Source organism: Sinohyriopsis cumingii, unplaced genomic scaffold (assembly GCF_028554795.1).
Source record: "Sinohyriopsis cumingii isolate HCF-2022 unplaced genomic scaffold, ASM2855479v2 utg000695l, whole genome shotgun sequence".
Taxonomy (NCBI): domain Eukaryota; kingdom Metazoa; phylum Mollusca; class Bivalvia; order Unionida; family Unionidae; genus Sinohyriopsis; species Sinohyriopsis cumingii.
Window position 1 is genome coordinate 2,627,356 of NW_028315924.1, and position 21,305 is coordinate 2,648,660.

The 21,305-nt window shown below is 34.6% G+C and overlaps 1 protein-coding gene across 3 annotated transcripts in view; it reads left to right on the plus strand.

Annotated features, from left to right (window-relative positions):
• The window catches only part of LOC149773294 (uncharacterized), a 116,532-nt gene that overhangs the window by 57,917 nt on the left and 37,310 nt on the right, over positions 1-21,305 (plus strand). For 2 of the 3 annotated variants that reach the window (XM_089946509.1, XM_089946508.1), the window contains exons 7-9: positions 13,665-13,982; positions 17,488-17,622; positions 18,974-18,990. In XM_089946509.1, coding sequence (XP_089802635.1) covers positions 13,665-13,982; positions 17,488-17,622; positions 18,974-18,990 — 470 coding nt within the window. The remainder of the gene's footprint in view (positions 1-13,664; positions 13,983-17,487; positions 17,623-18,973; positions 18,991-21,305) is intronic. The other variant, XM_089946510.1, reaches the window with a different exon arrangement.

The window sequence follows — 21,305 nt, forward strand, 5'->3', positions numbered from 1 at the left end:
TTCTTCAGTTTCAAATTTTCCTCTTCAGCATCAGCAGATTTATAAGTTGTTTTAGATCTATTGTTCCCTCTACGATGTTGACTATTTGAAGGTTTTGGTATGATGGACAATGAATCTGGAATGCAAATAATGTTGATGCAAATAAAAGAATATGGATGAATAGTTAAAAAAAGATACAGTAGTATGTGTATGTTGATGTGGTCATCAATATATGACATAACACAATTTTCGCAGATATTTTTACCCCTCCCCCATCACATTTTGTCAATAACTCCATCATTTATGATGTCGCAAAGCTTTGACCACATCCAAAATAAAATAATTAAAACATTTTTTAAATCACTTTGTATATAAAAACTCACAAGACACATCATTCTGAAAAATTTTAATACTTAATTTATTGATCAAATTCATTTAGTCATCTGGGAACCTATACTAAATAAAAGAAATATGGATAGTAAAAGGACTTGAAATCAAAGGAATAAAATTATAGACATCTTTTCAATGATAGATGGCACTTGTGTTGTTGTTGTTTAACCCCATATTTAAAAATCCTCCTACCCCACACATTGTCACACAAAATTAACCTCCTCTGCCCCCCAGTATGTGCTGTTGTATATGAACTTCCCTATGTTTGATGTTTCCTTTTGATATCAGTTACAGTCAGACCCACTTATCTTGACCTCTGTTATCTCAAGAACCCATGTATGTCTAGCATTTTCTCTGGCCATGGAAAAATCATTCTTTGTTACGCTAATTTTCCCCTGCTTATCTCAAACCCTGTTAAGTCGATAACCTCGTTATATCGGGTATACATTTTGGTCAAAAGTAGCATGTAGACCAACTTAATTCAATCAATAGCAACTTTTAATGACCATCTCAGGGAAATGTTACAAGATATGATCCGGTGTTTCCGCATCTATCGGTACCTAGTACTGGCAAGGTTGGAAAAGTCTGTACAAGATCATGTTTTACCTGTACAAATGCTAGTCAGTCTGTAACATCACTGCGTGGTTTAAAACTTGAAAAGAGTGGAGACAATTATGTTGTAAACAATACTTTCAAGAAAAGAAATAGAATGAATGTGTTTCTGACCTTTACAGAACCTGTGTTCATTATGAGATAATAAAGTTCGTTCTGCACAGCATCGTGAATTTGATCTTATCAGTAACTCAGCAAATTATCAAGTCACCATTATTAAATGTAGCTAAAAATACCTATTTGCTTTATATAATATATTTAAAATGAAAGAAGATTGACAGAAGTCCAGTTGCAGAACACTTCTATTTCCCCATGGCCACACTTACAGTGACGTAACAATTACTGCAGTTGCTCACAACCCAAATATGAGATCCAAAACCATGAAAGAAAAGGAATCTTTCTGGATATGCTGCCTTAGAACATTGAAACCAAGCAGCTGAAATCAAGCAAGTTAAAAAAGACAACCATGAGCAAATAAAATCATCTTTTTACAACCACGTTTAACATTAAAAAAAACAATTCTTCATTTTGCTCATTAGTCACTCACTCGCCTCTAATTATTATTAAAACAATGAATTATCATGGATATAATTTATGGTTACATGAATTTACATTTTAACAAAAACACAGATGGTGATATGCAATCATTTGTAGGTCGATATAAATAGATATACAGTATCTGCAGCTAACCTGAAGCCAACTAGTGGAAACAAAGCTTATTCAAGCTTTAATTCCAGTAGAAACAGCATCACTGCTGCATTTTTCTAGCTAGAGTCATTCACGTTTGCCTTTCTCTCCGAAACTCTTTGTCTCTTTCTCGCCCTTGTAATGAATGCTCCCAGTCACCTGTTAATGGAAATATGCATGTGCATGATACCCCAATTCATGTAGAACCATAGCTCTTTGATGATGTATCTATTGGCATATAGAGAGGTAAACAGGACAATACAATCCCATCGTAACATGATGTATAGACTGGCACATAGAGAGGTATACAGGACAATACAACCCCTCGTAACATGATGTATAGATTGGCAAATAGAGAGGACAATACAAACCCCTAGTAACATGATGTATAGATTGGCAAATAGAGAGGACAATACAACCCCTCGTAACATGATGTATAGATTGGCACATAGAGAGGACAATACAATCCCATCATAACATGATGTATAGATTGGCATATAGAGAGGTATACAGGACAATACAGTCCCCTGATAACATGATGTATAGTTTGGCATACAGAGAGGACAATACAATCCCCTCATAACATGATGTATAGATTGGCAGAGAGAGAGGACAATACAATCCCCTCATAACATGATGTATAAATTGGCATGGAGAGAGGACAATACAATCCCATCATAACATGATGTATAATTGGCATATAGAGAGGTATACAGAACAATAAATTCCCCTAGTAACATGAGGTATAAATAGGCATATAGAGAGATATACAGGACAATAAAATCCCTTCATAACATGATGTATAGTTTGGCATACAGAGAGGTATACAGGACAATACATTCCCCTTGTAACAGCTACAGAAGATAATGCATTATGACCTAAAATTGATGCACACAAGTGTTATGTAGCAATTGATCTTGCCCATTAAGGTTTAAAATTCCCGTTTTTGTGTTCAACTTCCAAGTCCACAATTTGTTGACAAATGTGACACTGTTTCTTTCCTGGACAAACATGCAGCTTGGTATTATTGGCACATATGACTTGTCCACAAGTAGAGCACAATCTCACCAGTTGGCAAGCACTTTTCTGCTGTGAACCTTGTGTCTTCAGAAGTTGTTGGTAACAGGTCAGACAAAGTGAGCTGGCAAGCCAGGCAGTGCACCTGTTCTTGTTCTTCATCAAGACAGGGTTTAGAGGCCAAACATCCTGGAAATGTTGCTCCACATTGCTTGTGTCGCTCTCGACTGTTATACCCATAGTCACATTTCTCACAATAATGATCGTATCGGAGGAATGCAGTGATACTGGTAATAGCATCGAAATGTTCATCTTTGTGAAAGTATTTTCTGTCTTTGAAATCTCTGCCTCGAAACAAAAGAGTTCCACACACTTCTTGAGGGTGCACTTTCAACGTGTAACATGGAGCCAAGACATCTTGCAATTTTTGCATTTCAGGAATGCCACAGGGTGTGTTTTTGGATAGGCCAGCTTGCTGTAACAGGAGTTCTGCTTATCTTCATTGTTTGGCACTGTTCAATTTTTGAATAGTTTGCCAGTTTCTTTTCCATTATGCCATGTCGTTCTTGTCGGCATACGTTCATCCCACCATGATGGCACGGGCTGAATACAGCTTGTCTTGAGTGTTGTTAATTTGGATGATGCTGAAAAGGTTGCTCACCAATAACACTTGTCTGGTCCCTTTGGGAAGAGAAACGTGGGCCATGTACAGTGTCACTTTTCCATGGTTGATGTGAAACTTGTCGTTGGACTGCTGAACGTGTTGAATCTTGTTGATGACATTGGAAGGTGTCAATTCTGCTAGCCTGCTAACGCGAATCAAATGGGTGACTTCAGACTGTCGTGATAAATGGAAAGTGTCAAAAGAATTACTACATTCGAGAGATGGATAAACACTCATGCAAGAGACCAGCATTCACATTCCTAATTTTTGCATGGCTCATCGAGTGTGCGAGAAGTGCATTGAAGAACCGCTCTTTTGTCATTGCCCCCACTGCAGTAAGATCCCTGGAAGACATGAAAAATCTTTCGAGGACCACTGACTGATTTTGCCCGGTTTCTTGTGTTATTACCATAAGTGTCAAATTTATCAGCCAATCAGATGAAGTCTTATATTTTTGCCATTGGAGACTGAGCAGTACAGGTGAAGACCATTAATATATGCCAAATGGTTGGATTCACTTGCAGATTTCTGAAAGCTACATTTCCATTGGCTGATTCCAAGGTCAGCAGAACAGAGCCACCAAATGGTAACTGTCAGATCTTCATGTAGGATAGCGGAGATTTGATTTTAATCAGATTCAACTCCATATTTAATTGTTCCAGGTTGAGACAGAATATCAACATATATTCTAAATATGAAATAAATAGTATAGTTTATATATATCATCATATTTGTAAATTTTTAATTTGTTCAAAGTGACTTCATGATGACTACCATGTCAAAACCTTTCCTGAACTCTAAAATAAGTCACAAACAAGAATAGAAAATATTTGCATGATACTACGTAAGCCGAAGCTACATAGAAAATATAAAAAAAAAATAAACGTGGTAGTACAGTAGTTATAACTTATACACAAGAAATGAATAACTCACTTACTTCTACAGCTGAAGATCTGCAAGTCCTTAAAGTAGACCACTCACTGACAAGACCTTCCGTAAAGATTTAGTCTCACGGTGAGGCATTTATACATAGACGATGCCGGAATACATCGTCTATGCGCTGGAAGTATTCAGTTCTTCAGATCGAAAGCACTTCGCACGTGCGGCATAAGATGAACCGAACCTACTATTTCGAAATCTTTGTAGAATATACATAAATCACCCTCGGGTATCGTTGTACACAAATAAATGAAACCCATGTACATGTATTTAATAAATAAAAGGATTTATGCAATTCCGATACACTCGCTTTATTCTCATTGCGCCCCATGATGCATTGGTACCAATCTTTAACAAATCCGCATGATTGTTATTCACAAAAAATGAGTCTGTGGCAACTCTAACCACGGTATCTGGAAATCTGTTTATCATCGACAATACATTTATCGAAACATACGCTAACATAGAAGATATTAAATTAATAAATTGTGGTGAGTCACCATCATTATAGCTAACAGTTGTACCTAATTTTAGTTTATCTGATAAGTAAGCATTATTCCGACTTATTATATGTGTATTTCTTTGTCGTATCAGCAATTATAAAATTGAGTTCAGCATTGTCGATGATTAATCTTGTGCGGTGTCCTTTTGGATCACATGAACTACTCTGAGTAAATTTACCGATTAACTTCTGCCGAGATCATTTGCAATTTTATTTTCATATTCAATTTCATCGAGATTACGCTATAAGATTATATCAAGAATAGTTTTCTCAGCCTTGACATTGTCAGGGGGTTTTGGTAACCAGACTTGTTTCTGTGGACGATACAATATTATTGCATCACTGAACTTCAATGATTTTAAAATTTCAGCATTAAGCATATCTCTTAACAGCACTACTGGAGCCCAGCATTTTTCTGAAAAATGATGACCAAACTAAAGATATACAATCGGATGAAGATTTTCCGTGAACGAAGACGATTCAATGCATGCAAATCTAGATAAATCAAAATCTGGTAAATGTCGATTTATCGCAACTCTGGTCACTTCATGATTTAATTGTCACAATCTCTTAAAATATTCAGAATACTCTCCCATTCCAACAAAAGTTCCAGGATAACATGCACCGATATAAACGGAGATAACATCCTTATAATCGTATTTGGTATTCCACAATCCTCTATGTCCGTATTCTCAGCAGCTTAGCTGCACATCGACAAGAAATTCCGATCTTGTCGGTCTCCATAATTTTTCTCCTGAGCAAAGTGAGCAGCACCTGATGGAATGTAAAACAATTACTGAGTAAACGTTCAACATCATCGGTATATTTCGACGCAATTACAGGTCCATGTTGAGCATTATTTATCTTATCTTATTTTCTTGTCACTGATCTAATTGCATACCCTCAATCACTGGGGTAATAACCATAAACAATTTCATCAATAAGGGACCGAAACACATTAATGTCCGTGAAACCGCCTGTAAATAATCTCTGACAAATAACAGCTGCTTCATTAATGATTTCTGGGGAATTATTGCCGGCTTGTCTTCCGCCAATCAGATTTTTTTTTTGTTCTTACACTGCCAGTGGCGAGACCTTTTCTGGATTTTTTGCCTGGTTGTTGTAATACTGGCTGTGGTTGTTGTAACTGCAAGATAGTTATCTATTCCATTGATAAGTGCAATATATTTTGTATCATTATTTCGAGCCTGATCAACTCCGTGGTGTATGTGATCTATCCATTTATACCATTTTTCATGATCAATAGTATTATCAGCATACTCAGGCTTGAATTTTGTTTTTCTTCAATCAAAACTTTACGCAGCAAACACAGGTAATTCTCTCAGACTGTCAATTTTTTTTAAGGCAATACTCTTTACGGTAAATATATCATTCACTTCAGTTCTCAGTTCTCTCTCTTGCTGATTCTGGTTCTGGTTCTAATGCTGGTGTAAGATCGCTTACATCAGCTACTTCAGACCAAAGCTGTTCAGTATTATCAAGTATTTCTTGTGTTTGTGGTTGAGCGGCCCGCAGCTATTTCACATGGAAGTTCTCTTAGAATCCTTTTTATTTTTTCAGTTGTTTCTGCTATTTTTCCAGTCGCTGCTGTGGTTTGTTCTAACATGGGAAGGAGACCCACGGTTGCTTCATAACCGGTTTAAATAACTGTTCTGCACCTTCTGTAAATTCCACCTGAGGTTCCTGACGCTCTTGTAATTTTCGCTTGACAGAATCATGGACGGGGATATACCTTTTTAATTGCATCTAGTTGCTGTCGAGTTAGTTAGTTGTGCGATATTCCATGTTTAACGTTGTTATTGATATAATAATGATTTAATTAAGCCATCTGACCGCTACATGTTTTTACACACACACAGTGACAACCCAGTTAAATATATTTCACACACACACACACACACACACACACACATGCACAATAACCCGGTTAGAAGTCTTGGTATTTCGGTCTGAAAGTTTGGTCTGTTCACCCTCTCTGTAAAGGTCACGGTTTAGCGTTATTGACACTTGTATTTTCATTTTCGTTGGAAGCTTTATTTTTAAAAATGGACTGCTCTGTAAAATGGTCTGTTCACCCTCTCTGCTGCTTCGCGGCTCTAAATAGTGTGTGCTTCTTTGTTTCTCTTTTTCTCTTATATCTCTGAGGTTTGAATAATTATTTTATTAATTTGTGCATAAAACAATAATATAAAGCTGTCATAAAAGGAAAACTGAATGTACTTTTCTTCTTCATCTTCTTTTTCTTCTTCTTCTTCTTCTTCTTCTTTTTCTTTTTTTATTATTGAACAATTGATATGGAGAATATAACTGCTCTGAATCATTGGCCAAACAAAATTTGTTGTGATATAAATTCCAAAATAAATACGGAAATGATTTGACTTGCGATTTTTTCATGTATCTTTGTATTTAGATCATTAAAAGAATTGTCCGCGCATAATTATTGATAATTATACTTACACTGTACGGCTATTTAAATTGTTGATTTTCACAAAGTTAATACAATCCGGCATTATTAATAAATCATTACTAATATGTATTTATTAGTAATAGATTAAGCATTAAACTTATGTAACAATTGTATTAGACACTATTAATAGTAAATGTTATTTTCTTTCAAAAATATGGCAAATTTAACAATTTCCAGCTATGATATATACGATATTGCGTTTCAGTGTTTTCATTGCGTTCCGGCATATCGGTGTTTCTATGCACCTGGTAGCATCGATTGGAATAGCTCATAAGATATTGCATCAGTCTAAACTTAAAACGGTTCCAGGTAACAGACTCAGTCTGGTTGCACATATTTCTCCATTGTAACACTTTTTGACTGGCAAAAGATCGAATAATTGTTTTTTAGAAAATTTGCATTTACGATCATTATGTAGTCATGTCAATTATTTAAATAGTTTGATTTTCAATGATAACTTTCAAACAAAACACATAAGCAGGCCCACACTTAGAACAGGATAGGTATCTCAAAAGATTTCCTAGTTAGTTCTAAGCATTAAGGTACTAATTCTGCAACACGAAATGTTATTTATTTGATCACATGTAAGACGTGTGGCATGCAATATATTGGACAAACGAAACAACAAGTGTCGAAAAGCATTAACAAACATCAGTTGGATATACATAATTGTACTGATCGATCTTTTTCACTTCAATGACACTTTCATAGTTTTCATTTCAGCCAAATGATATTGTTAAATTGGAAGGGACCGTCTGTTAAAGGAACCATTTTAGATTCACCGTCTGGATAAAAAAAATTCAAAAGGTCTTAATTCTAAACTTTGTGTATGAGTTTCATTAATACGTTCAAAGGTTATTTCATATTTTCTTTGTGTTGGCATCCCCTCGCTACATGCCAGCATATATAGCTGGTAAGGAACAGGCCATGTGCACTCGTGTGTTGCAATTTTTTCTTGACCATTAACCCAAGCTTTACCTACGCGTTTAGTTTGGTTAGTTTGTTACGAAGATATTTCTAACTCTTCATATGAAACTTGTCTGAACTTGTTCTTATCAAATTCATCGAGAGATTCGTTCATTGTTCAGCACGGAAATTTAATTATTTACTATAAAAATTGCATGTATCTGCCAATGTTTCGCTTCACAGTGTTTCAGATGCTGAAAATGATCTCAGATTATTACAAACACTCCTGAAGTGTGTCTTTGACTATTCATACAAAGACGCAATTTATTGATCATTTGCTCCTCTTGATTCGACCCTTGTATGCTGAACTTAGACAAGTACCTAAGTGAAATTTTGCAATGTACCTATAACAGATAGAAGGATTGTAAACCTATCTCGATAAGAGCAATGTAGATGGAATGTATCACTTTTCTTGCTTAGTGTACATATATTAAATGCAAATATTACAAACTAATCAGTACAATTACGCAGTTTATATAACGGATAAATACATTGTACCCAACAATTAAAGTGGTACTCAATGTGTCAAAAACAAAACTGAAAGTAATAAAACTACTATGGTACATTTTAAAACACGACTGAAAGTAATGATATCACTACTACGGTACATGTTAAAACACTACAGAAAGTATTGATATCACTACTACGGTACATGTTAAAACACTACAGAAAGTATTGATATCACTACTACGGTACATGTTAAAACACTACAGAAAGTAATGATATCACTACTACGGTACATGTTAAAACACGACTGAAAGTAATGATATCACTACTACGGTACATGTTAAAACACTACAGAAAGTAATGATATCACTGCTACGGTACATGTTAAAACACTACAGAAAGTAATGATATCACTGCTACGGTACATGTTAAAACACTACAGAAAGTAATGATATCACTACTATGGTACATGTTAAAACACTACAGAAAGTAATGATATCACTACTACGGTACATGTTAAAACACGAATGTTCATCAATTTGTTAAATGTTTTTCAGGTCATCCAAAATCGTGCAAAGATGGAATAACTTATAGTCAAGCAAAACTATATAGAAGAATTGTTTCAGATGATAAGTCTTTAAATCATCTTAAACATCAATTATCCAGCTGACATTATTAATGCTCCTTGTCAAAAAATGTATCTTCTCTTACACAGATTGACTCACTACAATGCAAAATTTGAAGTAAAGATGAGGTTATAATTCCTTTCGTTATTAAACATAATACACTTTTACCTAAAATAGGTGCGACTATCAATAAATATTGGGATTTATTGCAATTTTCATGTTACGTACGTATTAAATCACCTCACATAAGTAGGCCCACATAGAACTGGATAAGTATCTCAAAAGATTTCCTAAGTTCTAAGTTCTAAGCAAATAAGGACATCGTTTACGAAGGGTTCATCAACTAAATGTAATAGATCCAGATGTTAGCACTATTATTTCATTTATGAAAATACATATTTTAGTATCAGGAATGTTAAAGAAACGTATCATGCATAAAGGTACTAATTCTGCAACATGAAATGGTATTTATTTGATCACATGTAAGACATATGGCATACAATATATTGGACAAGCGAAACGACAAGTATCTAAAGGCATTAAAAAACATAAGTTGGATATACATAATTGTATTGATCCATCTATTTCACTTTAATGACACTTTCCATAATTTATCAGAGTTTTCATTTCAGCTAACTGATATCGTTAATTTGGAATTTACCTGCATGTGTGTTTGTGTGAATTATTACGATTTCACATCTTTACTTTAATGTATACTGTACTAGTTTGCATTGTCATTTTGTTTCTTCATAAGTGATCACAAAAAGCCATGATAGATACACGTAGTTTCACATGTAATTTTGAAGATAGAAGCTCATGCAAGGAAACATATTAGATTCGCCGTCTGTATAAGATTTATCCAAAAGGTCAACATTCTAAAACTTGTGTATGAGTTTCATTAATAAATTCAAAGGTCATTTCATATTTTCTTTATGTAGGCATCCCCTCGCTACGTCCCAGCATATAGCTTGTAAGGAATAGGCGATGTCCCCTTGTGTCTTCCAAAACATAGTTTGCTCTTGTTTTATTTGTTTTTCCCAGTCTTCCCTTTATTGTGTTTTGTGTTGTAATAATTTGTAAATATGGTACTAAATTTTCAGAAGAAAAAAAAATTTGTCCGATATTGTGGTACTTTTTATTCTGTTATCTATTATATTAGTGTATTAATATAATTTTGAAATTTATCAACTCGAGCTCCCCTTCCCTCAGGTATTATACCCTGGTGGATTAGTTTCCTTGCCCTGTTTCTGTATATTTAAAATTTTATTTATGTTGTGACGTTTGCCTTGGTCATTTGGTTTGTCTCTTTATGTTGTACATTTGTGTGTATAGTCTGGTCTGTGTTTTTTCCTTTCTTTGTGTATGGAGATAGTGATATTGTCAATACTGTCATACCAATGTCCACGGTCTCTGTGATATCGTCAATAGTGAGCGTCATTAGTTTCGATTGATAGTTCAGACTAGATGTGTAAGTGAGTCTTCGTTGGTCATGACGTAACCAATGTCAATGTCAATGGTCTCAGTGATTTTGTCAGTAGTATGCGTCCTTAATTTGTATTGATTGTTAAGTGTGTGTGTGTGTGTGTGTGTGATTTGGATTTTCAACGTAGCTTTAAAACAAAATTAATTCATATCACTACGATGTTTGCAGTGTGGTTGTTTATAGTGATTTCTAGCACTGTGGCATCATGGCGCAGACATGTTGCATTATATCCCACCCAGTCATATTATTCTGATACCAGGCCGACCAGTCCTAACACTAACCTCCTAATGCTGAGCGCCTGGCGAGGCAGCTGTTAGTGCCATCTTTATAAGTCTTTGTTATGACTCGGTTGGGGTTGGAACCCACGACCTCCCGCATTCGAGGCGGATGCTCTAACCATTTGGCCACCACAGCGATCATACTGATTGTTAAGACTGGACCAGATGTGCAAACATGTCCTAGTTGGTCATAATGTACCAGGATCCATAGTCTCCGAGTTTTTGACAATAGTGTGCGTCCTTAGTTTGTATTGATATTTCAGAATAGAAATGTGAATATGTTCTTGTTGTCCATGATGTACCAATGTCCATGGTCCCCATGATTTTGTTGGTAGTATGCATCCTTGATTTGTATTGATTGTTCGGACTACATGTGTTATGAGTCTTCGTTCTTCATGAGGGTACCAGTGTCCACTGACTGTGATTTTTTCAATAGTGAGCATCGCTTCTTTCTATCAACAGTTCAGACTAGTTCCATGACCTTCAATGTCCACAGTTTTCCTGATTTTGTCAGTAGTATGCGTCCTTAATTTGTATTGATTATTAAGTGTGTGTGTGATTTGGATTTTTAACGTAGCTCTAACAATTTTTCAGTCATATCACTATTATGTTTGCAGTGCGGCAGTTTATAGTGATTTCTCGCACTGGGGCATAATGCTGCAGACATGTAGCATGATGTCCCACCCAGTCACATTATCCGGACACCAGGCCGACCAGTCCTAACACTAACAATATTGTGCGTCCTTAGTTTGTATTGATAGTTCAGACTAGAAATGTGACTATGTTCTCGTTGTCCATGACTTACCAATGTCCACGGTCTCCATGATTTTGTCAATAGTGTGCGTCCTTGATTTATATTGATTGTTCAGACAAGATGTATAATTATGTCCTCGTTGATCATGATGTACTTAAATGTCCACAGTCTTCGTTGATTTTGTTAGTAGTGTGAGTCCTATGTCCGTACTAATCGTTTAGACTAGATCTGTAAATATGTTATATTTGTCCATGATTTATGAATGTCCTCATTCTTCATGTCTTCTCAGTAATTGTGTGCATCCTTAATTTAGTTTGTGTTGACATATTTTCAGTCTTTGTAAAAGTGTCTTCTTTGTCCATTTTGGTTGCAGTCTCTATGTTTATCAACAGTTATGTGTATCCTTTGTAATGATATATATTATATATGTTTGAAGATTTCTTCGACTATGATACACCATAGTCGATGGTATTTGTGAGTTTTGAAAATCATTGTTTTCTGTCGCTAAATAATAGTACAGACAGACGATCAGTGTAAAAGCGTTCGTTAAATTCTTAGGTCAAAGTCAATAATAAAGTCTACATGCATATTAACTATTGTGAAATAATTAAATCAAATTCAGTCATAATACCAACAAGGAAAATCAGTTTTAGATTTCATGAATTATATGATGGTTTATGATTTAGTGCAATAGGTTCATGTCATATATAAATTGTTATTGATATTATAACTTTATGCACAGTTACAATATAACAATACATGTTTTGATACATGGGCATATTAACAATCCCAGTACTGTGCTTCCGTCTAAACACATCTATGAACATTATGAAATCACCAGCCTGCCTTAGTTAGACACAGGATAATCATAATGTGATTGGCCTTTTATTCTGGAAATGGATAAAAATATTTCTGAGATGAAAAAAATAAGCGAACCACAATTACGTCTGAGTGCACCATCCCTCTTAGTCTAAACAACTTAATAGTGTTTCTTTTCATTTTCATTTTGCAAGATAATAGGAGTCACAGCTGGCCATGACATCACATTGTCTACAGTTTCCTTGTTGTGGTCAGTAGTTATGTGTATCCTTAGTTTGCATAGATTATACAGAATATTTGTGTAAACATGTGTGTCCTCACATGCATTGCTAAATTTCATATTTCTTAAAATTGTGATACAGTTTCCTCCTTGATACATCACCATTTGCTATTAATTTACTGCCTCAAGCTGTATTTCTTTTCATTCTAAGATCTTCAAAACAAATGTCCTCGGTACGTGGTTCGATACCCGAGTCCTCAATATCCACCAAGTACAAGAACGTGTGTTTGTGTGTGTGTGTTTTTGTGTGTGTGTGTGAATTATTATTATGATTTCACAACTTTACTTTAATTTATACTTGACAGTTTGTATTGTCATTTATTTTTCTTTCACAAATGATCAAAAAAACCTATCCTAGATACATGTAGTTTCACATGTACTTTTGAAGATAGAAGCTCATGTGCAAACTAATGACCTAGCACAACAAAAGCCATCAATACGATTTGTTTTCATTGCCACTGATGTGTTAATTTGATGTGCAAAACTGATAACATAATGCCACAACAGCAGCTCCTCTGCAGGTTTTTATCTTAGTCATAATGTTGTGAATAAACAATGTACTCACAGTTAAGTGAACCATGAACATTATTGTATTATTATTATTATTATTGCATGAACATTCATTGCCTTATACTGTATAAATCTTAGGTTATTCAATTTTACAAACCATGTATTATAGTAATGAAGCATTGTTACATTCATTATAATTTTATTCCTCGTTAATATTTTGCAGCTTCACCTTCTATGCCAAGGAAATTTGTCTTCATACACATTAAAGATGGCCTTCTAGTGTTTGGGATAGAAAAAGGGTTCAATGGAGGCTATGAACAAACATTTATTGTTGAATATCGGCCATTCAGAATGCCTGAAGCATCCTGGTCCACTATATTTAAGATTAATGAAACTGACTTGGATGACCCATTCACAAATGGATCTTACTACTTTAAGATTCTCAAAATACAAGATGGCCAGTACATATTTAGAGTCTATGCTGAAAATAAAAAAGGAAATAGTTCTGCCATAGAGGGTGTGTATGTTCAGATAGAGACGGGTTAGTATACTTTGTTAGCTTTTTATTTTATTTTTCTCTACTTGTGGATCAGTTGTAAGTGACATATATGTAAATTATTAGAATGTGATGTACGAATTTGTCTTTCACCTACTACAGTACATATAAGTCATAAAAATGTGAAATAAAAGCCACTCACTTTTTTGCCAAAAATGTAATGTATAAAAACAGAGATGCTGCCAGAAAACAAAACTGATTGAGTCACACATTATTTAAAACCCAGTTAGGGTAAGTTCGCACAGATTACCTGTTGTTCCTGCAATCTGTTTTACCAAATGCACGAATTTGCTGTATTTTTAAGTTTCAGAAAGCAAGGTTAATTAAATTGGCAAACTTTTATCAATGATCTCAGTAGAATTTTTCCTTTTTGAGATTAATATTTTTGTTACAAGCATCTTTATGATTGAAATCTACAGTTGCATTACAGAAACATTCAAGGGATTTTGATAGAAGTTTATATTACAGGGGTTATAACATTGATTCAATGATCAGCTATTACAGGAATGAAAATGTCCAACAATATTGAGGCAAGTAGAATCTAAAGATGCATTCTATTTTATTAGGAAACTTGAGACAGAAAGGTCATTTGCAAAGCATAAAACTAGGCCAGCAGAAAGCTCGGATGGTCTGACACCTACCAAGAAACATTCTAGGAACAACATGCATGAACTTTGAAACTTATTTTTGGAAATTATAAAGACCAGCTCCAAAATCTATTTAAACTAGTCAGGGCCAGACCTTGCAGTGGTTCTGGCTTGATTAATCCCAGTTAGGTAGCTTCAATTATCAAAGCAGAATTCAGACTAGACTGTTCTGTGGAATAGTATAATGGGATCCAAAAAAATGGTTTTCAGTTTCTTAAGTCGTTGAAGCAGTTGAGTAGTGAGAAACACATGTAAATATTTACCAACTAAGAGAAATGAATTAGGCATGCAGATATGCAGATAATTTGTCCATTTAAATTGATACAAAGTTATTAATAATTATTCAGGTGAGGTATGCATATACCTTAGAATAATAATTCACACCAACCATACCTGGAAGCAGGTTTTGGAGACTTTCCTTAGATTAGAAAATACAATTTCTGGCAATATCATTTCTAAATAATGAATGGATATTGTAGGATGATTTCTTCTGACCCATTTGTGTTATCACATTATTAACACGATCATACAAAGGAAGTAAGAGTGAATTGCAGAATTTCTAAAGGGTATCAAACTCACAACCTTGTGATCTTGAGTCCAACAACTTCATCTCAGAGTCATAGCAGATTCCTTGGATGGAGATGTTGATGGTTATATCTCCAGGTTTAGGGTGCTATATCAAGACAGTAAGGATAGACCTATGAATCCATGTTGACTACACAGGGTAACTCCATTTATGATGCCAGTATCCCCATGGACAGAGATATAGGGGACTAGGAGAATTTGTGTTGGGGTTTGCGCTAAGACAAGGAAATTCAGTCAAGAGGTTGCACTTTTCTCCCAAGGAGGCTCTGCAATTTTGAAATTAAGTTAGCAGGATCAAAACACAGTATTCATCAGTTGCTATTATTGCCTCTCACTCTATGTTAAGGTCATCAGTTTTTTGTACTCTTTTATGAAAATCAGAACAATTATCCAAGTAGAATCTAGCTTTATATACCGCTCTTAGAAAAGAAAAAAATCATTTTTTATAAATGTTATGTGTTGGAAGTGTTTCCCAATGAGTAACATGTTATTGCTTTTAAAGTACTGCAGACCTGTCAGCTCTAAGTAAACAAGTTCTATGCATGAGAAAATAGAAACATAAAATAATTTGATATTTTACTGTATTACCACATTTAATTAATGAATGTCATATGAAAACACAATGAATAATTGTTATAATTTATATTCATAACTTTTAACTCTCAACAATTCTAATTTGGAAAATGTTATGTGATAGACAATGGTACAGTACAGTACAAATTACAATACTGTTCACACTTCTAACAAAGTTTGTAGTGACTGAGGAGATATCTAATTAATGATTTCCTTGGAAGTTTATGTTTTCTGTCCTTGAAATATGGCAAGTGTTGGCATTATAGTGCAGTAATATGCTACAGGGAAATCTTGTGGACAGCATGTTGACTGATGAATGAACCACTCTGATTAGTCATTGTAAGAGTTTTCATACAATGTCTGATTCAAATGGGGCTGGTTTATAACAGCCTTATCTATAAAAATCTAACACACAATAGGATTGCCAGGATGTCAGTCATTTGCCATTTTAACAATTTTAAACAAGTTGCTTCAAGAATCATTCTAATTTTTTTTAAAAAACAACTTAACATTGAATTTGATCATCAGTAAACAACCTGTTTATAACTTACAAGCAAGCCAAGAAAGCAGAACTGCTAAGGTCAGAAGGCCATGTCAACATGTTTACATTAAAGTACAATCTACTGTGCAGTCATGGACAATGTTTGACTATCTAAATATGTTATTTACAAATGACCCTTAGAATCTAAAATCCTGTGGACACACAATATAGATATACTTTACAAGGGTTTGACTCCATTTTCCATTTGACACTTATACATGTCTACCTGACATAAATCTATAATGTGTCTGACTCTTACAGTTGTAACCCCTGAGGAGGACCCCACCCCCACCCCATAACAAATGGCTGAAGAAGATCAGCAATATTGAAGCTCATCTTAAGAAGGAAATTAAATAATGATGCGCCTTCTGCAACACATTATGTTGGTCTCTCAGCATTGTAGATGGTAAAGCGGTGGCATCTGGCACTTTTGTCATTTGCATCATAATGGTGGGTCTTGGGAGGTGCTTGCTAATCTGGCAGCTGCCCCTCTCACTATACTGCTGGAAAGTGTATCACTTGGTTGGACACTTTACACTTTGCATAATCAAATTCAGGTACTGGCAGAAGGTATGATCAACTCCAAAGCAGAATTAGTCTTGCAACCCCTCTGCTGTGCTTCCCTTTACTAGGGAGAAAACAGTGTTTTACCAAACAATAGGCACAAAAATATTGATTTTTTTTATAATTGGTAATCCAAAAACGAAATTTAAGCACAGAGATGTAAATAACTTTTGGCATTTATTAGACTAAATAAAAGATGGAAATATATCATCAACCAAATAAGAAGCCATTTTGGAATGATGTTCTGTGTAGCCTAATTCTAGTGAGGAATCAACTAATGACAGTAAGGAAATGTAAAAGAAATGAACAGCAAATGGATGATCTGACACTTATAGTTATTAGGGAGTTAATTAACAATACTGTGCATCTTAAATTTAAATTTGTAACTTAGTGAAATTATTTGTTGGATTTTAGTTAAATTGTTGGTTCCACTTTCTTTCTGTTCGATATTTTAAGATCAGGAGTTATAGCAAATTACATTTCAAAGTGATAAATGCACATAAGGAAAGATAATGCATCAATCTATTAATTTATGTACTGTTTGATAGAGTCATTAAATGATTGATTTATTCATTTTCAGAGCTGCCCACTGTTGATAGAGATGTTCCAGTTGGTGCTGTTGTAGGAGGTGTTGTTGGTGCAGTTGTGTTAGTGATTGCCATTATTGCTGTAGCCTTTGTGATTAAAAAACGGACACTAAAGCCTAAATTGGGAGGTAAGTATGTTTGGAGGCTGTCAGACTGGAAAGACTGTATAATATTAGTTCCTATTATAACAGTTTACCCTGTGATGATGAAACCACTTTTCTTTTACAAACTTTATGCTAATTTCCACCAAACATTTCCCCTTACTAGCTGTGTGCCAAACTCCACTTCTCAAGATTTACACAGCTGACCACCAGGACATATCATAGGAAATTCTTTGTGCATTTCTTTCTGGTGCATTAAAAATAAATTTAAAAATAGCAATAAATAGTCATCTTAGTCATTTTTAATATTATCTCTTCACTCCCGCACATCATATAAATTGGAAAATTTTCTAAAAGTGTATACTTCTGTGTGTGAATTACTTAAGAATACATTTGTCCATTACAGACCTACATGTCCTTTCCTTATTTGTTGTTTATTAATGTTTATTGCAGCTATGGATTTCTTCAGTTTGAAAACTTGACGAGAAGAATGATTATATTTTGATAATTTAAGCAGGGTTCAGACTTAAAGTCTATACTTAAAAAAAATGGTGCCTAATGTTAAGTGAAACACATTAGCAATGTTTGAAAAATGTAGAGGAGAGGAATCTTTTCAAATTCAAAATATGCTGGGTCTGAAAAGGACAAATCAACATTGCTTTGCAAATTTAAATACAAGTATATGAAAGTGATATTGTTCACCAGTCTGGGCAGATGACATATACGTGACTCTGGAAAAACAGCTATTGATTCTGGAATCAAAAGACAAAAAATGAAGCTTGCAGTGAGTACTTCTGTATCATGTATTTTGGTTGAAATGTGAGGCTGGCTTGCACCAGGATAATAAAGATACTTTTAATGTTTGGGTCAAAGGTCAAAGTTCAAAATCACTTTGTAAGAAAACTGAGTGCCAGAGGATCCATGTTCCCATTTACTGAATCTTTCCTTGTAAAATATGAAATACACCTATGAATTTTGAATTGACAAAAAGAGAATGACTAAACATGAAAAGTTTGTAATCATTTATGTTGAGCAGTCAATGATGTGTACTGCTGGGAATAAATCCTTTTGACTCTGTGGTTGTGATTTGAGAGCATTTATGTTATAGAAAGTTTTCACCCATTCAGACTGTAGAATAAAACTTCAGAGCAACATTCAAAATCAGGATGTTTGTGTTAAGTGATTTTACTAGCTTGTAACACTCTCTCGTCTCATTACTTCTGGTCTGGTTAACATACCTTGAGATGACTTTTTAATTTTTTCACCTGTTCAGATCTACCATCTAAAAACAAAACATGTGAAATTCTAGTTAGGATAAATAGGGAACAAATAATAAAATGATTACAGGTATGCTAATAAATCTCTATTTTGATTACAGAAAACATGAAAGGAATGGTGAGTATTACCCTCTTCTATGTTTATTTGATCACAATCTGGTTTGTTGATAGTTTTATTTTCTCATAAATCCCATGTTCATGGTAGGTAGTTTAGTAAATGATTGTGACTTGTTACCATGGATATTTTATGACGGCATTAACAAATCATGCTAATAATCAGCATTGCCCTTCAAAATAACTATAAAAGGAATGTGCACTTGTTGATGTCTGTTTCATGACATGGTATTTAAATTAAAATGAACCAGTTAAATGATGATTAACTGGGAAAGTAGACAATTAAACACATTGTTTTCCAGCTTTATGGTCTTTTAGAGTGCTTTCTGTTAAAGTCCAATTTTGACAGAAATTTTGTAACATTAAAAAGATCTTTATAACATATACTCAAGAATCATTTGATTCATTCTGATGCAGTTTGGTGCGTATATTGTCTCATAGACCTAGATGTGGCCTTAATGAGTTTCATCATGCTGAATGGTAGTGGTGGTGGTGGTAATGCATATGGATCAATCATCCCATAAAAATCACTGGGATGTACTAGTGCTAAGACCCCTCTGCTCGTGTCAGGTGACATAGAACATCGCTGATGATGCCATTACTTCAGTTCTGGCCACTGCGTAAAGATACACGATCAATTCACACGGATACTCACCAAAGTATAGTACAGAGTTTATTTCATTATACTATTTCTCTCTCACTGCTTGTAAAACCCAAGGTGGGATATTTACATTGTTCAGTGTTAAGTATGAGTGTTTGTCATCCTGTCATACCATCTCATACCTCTAGGTAAAAGTTCATAATGTGTTTGTATGAGTCTGCAGTTCTTTGAAATAAACATAGAAATACTCAGCCTTCAGCCCGCGTGATATCTTAGTTTGAAAGTTTGTTGTTGTTGGATTGTAAATATATGTGTTATTTATCCTATCCTATCATACCTTTTCCCCTTTTCCCTGAATCAGTTTGTTTGGAGTTGTTGAGTTTTGAAGAATGTATATAATTTACCCAGCTGCATGATGTCCCCATTTGCCCTTCTCAGATTTGTTTGTAAGAGTATGTTTATTTAACCCTTCCTTTCTATTTATTAGCTAGAAAGATAATGTGTTTCCTTTGTTTGAAAATTCATTCCGTTTTATATATTAATTCTCTCATATATTTTTAGTTTTCCTATAAAACGCTAGCACAGTGATTTCATCACCGTTATCCTTATTTTTAAAAGAAAATATATTCTTGATTGCTCATAAGAAAAGAACAGACATGTTATTGTCATGCAGTTTAAAACTTCACAAAATGTGTAAAATTGAGACTTTCCTCTTGTAAAGTATCTTTGTCTCAAACAGTCAGAGCTATTAAGAAAACATTATACATGATTAATCCATGGAGTGTGTTTGTTGCAAACAAGCAAGGAGCATGCAGGGTTATAATATTATCTGATGATGTACTTAGAAGGCACCTTGAATTAGCTTTCAAAAATGGATGAGTGTACGTGTGAGTGTTTTATGTAAGAAAGAGTGTTTGTCTTTTAAACTGAGTCATTGTCTGACATCATTAGATGAGTATTTATCTGTCTATCCATGTATTCCATTTTGCATATTTGATTTCCATCGGTCCCATCGATTTCAGTTTTGTCCAATGTGTGGCTATACCAACTCATGGTGATGCAATTCAATTTTGTCCAATGTATGACTATACCAACTCATATTGATGCAGTTCAGTTTTGTCCAATGTATGCTTATACCAACTCATATTGATGCAGTTCAGTTTTGTCCAATGTATGGCTATACCAACGCATATTGATGCAGTTCAGTTTTGTCCAGTGTATGGCTATACCAACTCATATTGATGCAGTTCAGTTTTGTCCAATGTATGCCTATACCAACTCATGGTGATGCAGTTTGATTTTGTCCAATGTATGGCTATACCAACTCATGGTGATGCAATTCAGTTTTGTCCAATGTATGGCTATACCAACTCATGGTGATGCAATTCAGTTTTGTCCAATGTATGGCTATACCAACTCATATTGATGCAGTTCAGTTTTGTCCAATGTATGCCTATACCAACTCATGGTGATGCAGTTTGATTTTGTCCAATGTATGGCTATACCAACTGATGGTGATGTAATTCAGTTTTGTCCAATGTATGGCTATACCAACTCATGATGATACAGTTCAATTTTGTCCAATGTATGGCTATACCAACTCATATTGATGCAGTTCAGTTTTGTCCAATGTATGGCTATACCAACTCATGATGATACAGTTCAATTTTGTCCAATGTATGGCTATACCAACTCATATTGATGCAGTTCAGTTTTGT